Raw genomic sequence first — 6,000 nt, 5'->3', positions numbered from 1 at the left:
CACCCGCCCGCTGTTCAGGTGAGCGGGGAGCTCGACGCCTGCTCTGCTCCCCGTGTCCCGACACCACACACTGCGGTCCTCGGTCTGGGGAGCGCCGGGCGGGCTCCGGCGCCGGGGACAGACTGGCGCGCCGGTGCCGCTCCGGAGGGAGCACCTCGGCTTTCACGGCGGAATCCCTCAGCCAACTTCTTGAATCAGAACCCTGGCCAGCTCCGGGGCCCGCCTACCCCTTGACGTTGGAGAGCGGCCCTCTGAGTGGCGCTATCCACCCCTGGCTCCGCCCCCGAGGGCGGCACCGCCCCCCATTGGCCGCTAAGAAGAGGGCGCTGCGCAAAAACAGCTGAACCGCGCGCACGCAGCCCACAAGCTGCCAGCCGCCGCCGGAGCCGCGCAGCCAGGACAGGAGCACTGAGAGCAGCCAGCCACAACGGGACAGTGAGCAGAAAGAGGCGGACCGCCAGCTACGGGCACTGACAGGAGGGTGCAGGGATCAGCAGCACTGCCACAGCCTCCTCGGCGCACAGCACTCACCCTGACCCGCCGCAGCACCTCTCCCCTCCCAGCAGGTTTCCCCGGCTTCAGCATCGTCTCATCTAGCAGGGGAGTGCCTTTCTGAAACCTGGTCACGGGCACCTGCTTCTCCGTATCTGGGATTTGGCTCTTTCATTTTCATGCACATACTTCTCCACAAGCTTTGGAATAAACTGAAACGGATTCATGGACGTTTGAAAACACATTGGGTTTTAAATTGCATTGGATTATTGTAAAATGCATTGGACTGAACATGGACTGGACTGGAAAAAATGAATAAAAACGTGTTTTTAAACATATAACAATTTGAGAACTGGGCATGAAGGTGGATTTAGTCTGGATTGTCGTGCCTTGGCTGCCCTGTGTGCGGAGGATGCTGTACGCTTCCCATTGCCTTCCTCTGCTGCGTGAAGTGATGCGGGTCCCACAGCAGGACCAGTGAAGCCCCCCCACCCCCCAGTCCCGCTCTCTGCTCTGCCCTCCCGTGCTCCGGAGATGCCTCTCTTCCCCTCACTCCTCTCCATCCTGCTGCTGTACGTGGGCTTGGTTCGCCCCCAGCTGCACTACACGGTGCAGGAGGAGCAGCCGCCGGGCACCTTCGTGGGGAACATCGCCGAGGACCTGGGCCTGGACGTGACCAAGCTGTCCGCGAGGCGCTTCCAGGAAGTGCCCGCCTCGCGCTCGCCCTACCTGACGCTGGACCTGGAGACCGGCGTGCTGCACGTGGCGGAGCCCATGGACCGCGAGCGCATCTGCCGCCAGAGCGCCTCGTGCCTGCTGCACCTGGAGGTCTTCCTCGAGGGGCCGCTCGAGCTCTTCCGCGTGGAAGTGGAGGTGCTCGACCTCAAGGACCACGCACCCGCCTTCCCGCGCGCCGACCTGCAGCTGGAGATCTCGGAGAGCGCGGCCCCCGGGGCGCGCTTCCCTCTCGAGAGCGCGCAGGACCCGGACGCCGGCACCAACGGGTTGCGCACCTACGAGCTCACGCCCAATGCGTACTTCACGCTGGACGTCCAGACCCAAGGTGGGGGCGGGGCGGCTGTGCCCGGGGGAGGGGCGTCCGAAGGCGGGAAGTTCGCCGAGCTGGTGCTGGTGCAGCCGCTGGACCGAGAGTCGCAGGCTTTGCACCGGTACGTGCTCACCGCGGTGGACGGGGGCACGCCCCCGCGCACTGGCACCGCCCTGCTTAGCATCCGCGTCCTTGACTCCAATGACAACGCGCCCGCCTTCGCCCAGCCTGTCTACGCCGTGTCCCTCCCCGAGAACGCCCCCCCTGGCACCCTGGTGCTCCAGCTCAACGCCTCCGACCCGGACGAGGGCCCCAATGGCGAGGTGTCCTACGCCTTCAGTGGCCACGGACCGGCGAGAGCTCGCGAGCTCTTCACCCTGGATGCCACCACGGGGCGCCTGGAAGTAGCCGGGGTGCTGGACTTTGAGGAGAGTGCCACTCAGCAGGTGTACGTGCAAGCACGTGACCTGGGCCCCAACGCGGTGCCAGCGCACTGCAAAGTGCTGGTGCGCCTGGTGGATGTGAATGACAACACGCCCGAAGTGACGTTCAGCACCGTGAAGGAGGCTGTGAGCGAGGCGGCTGCACCGGGCACCGTGGTCGCCCTCTTCAGTGTGTCAGACCGCGACTCGGAAGAGAATGGGCAAGTTCACTGCGAGCTTCTGCCAGCCGACCCCCCAGCACCCTTCCGCCTTAAATCCTCCTTCAAAAACTACTACACCATAGTGACCGACGGGGCACTGGACCGCGAGGCCGCGCGCGACTACACACTGACTGTCCTGGCCCGCGACCGTGGCACACCCTCTCTGAGTGCCACCAGTTCCATTCGTGTGCGTGTGGCAGATGTTAATGACAACGCCCCGCGGTTCTCACGCACCACCTATGATGTGTATGTGACTGAGAACAACGTGCCCGGAGCCTATATCTTTGCTGTTAGTGCAGCAGACGCAGACGAGGAGCGCAATGCGGAGCTGAGGTACACCATCCTGGAGTGCGACATCCAGGGCATGTCTGTGTCCACCTACGTGTCCATCAATCCAGAGAACGGCTTCCTGTATGCACTCCGAAGCTTTGACTACGAGCAGCTGCGGCGCTTCAGTTTTGCAGTGGAAGCACGTGATGCTGGAGTCCCACAACTTAGTGCCAATGCTACCGTCTCCATCATCATACTGGACCAGAACGACAACGCCCCGGCTATCACTTTTCCACCTCCTGGTTCTGCACAAGGACCTGCTCAGCACCAACACTCAGGCCCTGGCCCGCGCGCTAATGGTTCTTGGGCAAGAGAGGCCCTGCTGCCACGGACTGCTGAGCCTGGGTACCTTGTGGCACGGGTGGAGGCAACAGATGCAGACGAGGGTGAGAATGCACGGTTGACATACAGCATCTTGAGTGGCAATGAACAGAGCATCTTCCGCATGGACTGGCGAAATGGTGAACTGCGTACTGCCCGTAGGGTGCCTGCGCAGGCCAAGGCCCTCACGGCCTACGAGCTGCTGGTGGAGGTGCGGGACCATGGCCAGCCACCACTCAACTCGACTGCTTGGCTTCGTGTGGCGCTTGTGGATGGTTCTGTGGCAAGGACAGGCATCGGCGAGCAGCGGCCTAGTCGTGGTGCAGCTGCTGAGAGCTCACTGGACCTGACTTTGATTCTGATCATCGCCCTGGGCTCGGTGTCCTTCGTCTTCCTCCTGGCCATGATCCTGTTGGCTGTGCGCTGCCAGAAGGAGAAGAAGCTGAACCTGTACAGTTGCTTGGCTGCTGATGGCTGCCCCTGCTGCTGCTGCCCACCCGGCCGCCGGGCCCGGGCACGCAAGAAGAAACTGAGCAAGTCAGACATCATGCTGGTGCAGAGCTCGGCCTCTGCCCTGCCGAGCGCACCGCCGGGAGGCCCACCCCCAGAGGACACTGGCTCCTTCGGCTCCCACCACCATAACCAGAACTACTGCTACCAGGTCTGCCTGACCCCCGAGTCTGCGAAGACTGACCTCATGTTCCTCAAGCCCTGCAGCCCCACTCGTGGCGGGGATTCCGAGCTGAGCCCGTGCGGAGGGGCCCTGGTGACCGGCTACAGCGACCAGCAGCCTGACATTATCTCCAATGGCAGCATCTTGTCCGGAGAGGTGAGGTGATACTGGGCTTAAGGGGGCTAACTTAGGACATTCATGGTTAAATGGACATCCTGTCTCCTTTAGGTAGAATGGAGTGGCCAGCTCCTGCATGTAAATATGTCATGAACCTAGACAGAAAGCAACGGAGGGCTGAACACCCTGCATCGAATGTACTGAAGGGAGTATTAATATTAAGTTCCTCTACGTTCGTGGGGATGTGTGGCAGGGGGTAACCTGCAACCCCTCATCCATAGGAGCCTGCATCAGGGTGGAGCCTGGGACCATAGCTCAGGCATGAGATCCACTTATGGGCACAGAGGGATCCATTTCATGCAGAGGGGATTCAGTAAAGGGAATCTTCACCAGAAGCCAGGAGCTTCCACGTTGAGTAGGGTTTGTTGAATAGCTTCTCTTGTTTGGTGATGTACTGAGAAGGCTGTGGTGTGGGGGGGGGGGGGGGGGGGGGGGTTGCGGTGGGCCTGCCAGGGACATCAATCTCCTGCCTGAAGAGTGACTGAAGGAGGTCATGGGTGCTTGGGAAAATGTAGTGAAGTGATCTAATCGTCCAATGGAGGCAAATTTCAGGGTTTTTTAAGAAGAGCAGTGAATTCAGTGAAGCGAGGCGCTTTGAAGATGTATTCAGAGGGGCTTGGACTTTGTGTATAAGTGAGAGGGCCAGGCTTGTGGGGTGTATCAGAGTATGTGGGGTTCAGGTGCACTCCATGCACGGGTGGGCATCCATCTCACTTTGGGAGCCGGCTAGGGGTGGGATTGACACGCAGGTCGATTCTGAGCGCCCGGGAGCTCTGATTTTATCAAAGGGGACAGCACGAAGGAGGGGTCAGTCGGGCGACAAATAGAAGCCCACCTGCCTCCGCAGGAGTTGTTGGGGGATCTGAGAATCTGAGAGCAGGAGTGTAACCCTTCGGAGTAGTGTGACCTCCGGGGGTTTTGCTCCCCTTTTCCATGGGGGGCGGGGATGGCATCGCTGCGCACTGATTACAAATACATGCTCTCTGTCTCCGGCTAAGCCTTTTTAAATGACTTAAGCGTTTTACGTTTTGTTTCCTCCTGAAAGCAGATGTCCCTGATCCCCTGTTATCTGCAAATCCCCCGCAGCTTATTTACTGCATCCCGAGCTTACGTCCCCGCTCCCCTCACGCAGAGCCGCTGTCCAGCACGACCTCCCCCTCAGCCTCCCCCAAGGTTGCCAGGCTAGATCGCCCTCCTGTGAAACACACACCGAGCATCTCCGCCTGCAATGGGCCCCAGCACTGGCTGGACCTCGAGTTCAGGAGCATTGAATCCATGCACAGAACCCAGCAGTTGGTGGCACGACGAGAAAACAAATCTGCAGCTAAACGCCTACATGGCGTGCATGCAAATGAAGTCTGCTTGGCACCAGCCACTGTGGTACGGATGCTGGAGGCGAAGCTACCTGTGAGCAGAGCTTGCCAGCCAAGATCGCTCCCCTTTTTAAGCACCCCCACCCGCTGCTTCCCTTTCTGTACATGCAGACATTGGTCCTTGTATGTTCATACATATATGTATAGTCCCAATAACATACTACTTGGGGCAACAGTGCTAATAAACGCACATCCATGTACTTCCACGGTATAACAAATCTGACTTAAGAAAAAGGTTTATTGCCATATAGATTGCATTTTACAGATTCACCCGGGGAATCCGCTGTGGTAGTAGCCTCTTCGATTCAATTTTACTTCAATGCACAAATGTAATCCCTTTACATCGCTCTTTCAACTAAATATGTTTAAAAACACATCTACATGAGAAACTGCAGGGTATAAACCATACATGAAATTACAGAGTCTAATATGCTATTTATTACCATTATTGATGGGTGGGAGGGCTGTCATTACCAATTCCGTGCTTCATCTCTCGTGGGCCATGGCCCTTTCCCAAGCTCAATCGTGAATATATATGTAAATATACGATTATCTAGAAAAGATGTGTGCTAAAACTTAATGGTACCGACTTCAACACTCCTTGCCAGCAACTCCACTCCCTGCCAGAAATCACACACACATATATGTGTGTGATAAAATTATATATGTATATATATATATATATATATGTGTATATATATATATATATATATAAATATATATATATATATATATATATTATACATACACATATCTTTTCACAGTGTCATTTGTTCTGTGGGTCTCCCTATTTGACACCTTTCACTGCCTTTATTTTTTCCATCTCTGCTAATCTCTGTGTTCTCGTACATGCGCCTCTGCCTTTCTCTACCTTCTCATCTCCCTATCTGCTCTCATCTCGCTGTCTTAGAATCCCCCCCCCCTTTTATTAACCTTTTCCATG

The 6,000-nt window shown here is 57.0% G+C and overlaps 1 protein-coding gene across 2 annotated transcripts in view; it reads left to right on the top strand.

The window, feature by feature from the left end:
• Positions 1-379: 379 nt before the first annotated feature.
• PCDH10 (protocadherin 10) overlaps positions 380-6,000 on the top strand; it is a 72,598-nt gene continuing 66,977 nt past the window's right edge. For both annotated transcript variants that reach the window (XM_086962158.1, XM_086962157.1), the window contains exon 1: positions 380-3,663. In XM_086962158.1, the coding sequence (XP_086818284.1) occupies positions 1,027-3,663 (2,637 nt within the window). In that variant the 5' untranslated portion in view covers positions 380-1,026. The remainder of the gene's footprint in view (positions 3,664-6,000) is intronic.

Source organism: Lissotriton vulgaris, chromosome 3_1, assembly GCF_964263255.1.
Source record: "Lissotriton vulgaris chromosome 3_1, aLisVul1.2, whole genome shotgun sequence".
NCBI lineage: Eukaryota > Metazoa > Chordata > Amphibia > Caudata > Salamandridae > Lissotriton > Lissotriton vulgaris.
This window is presented reverse-complemented; position numbering and strand designations above follow the sequence as displayed.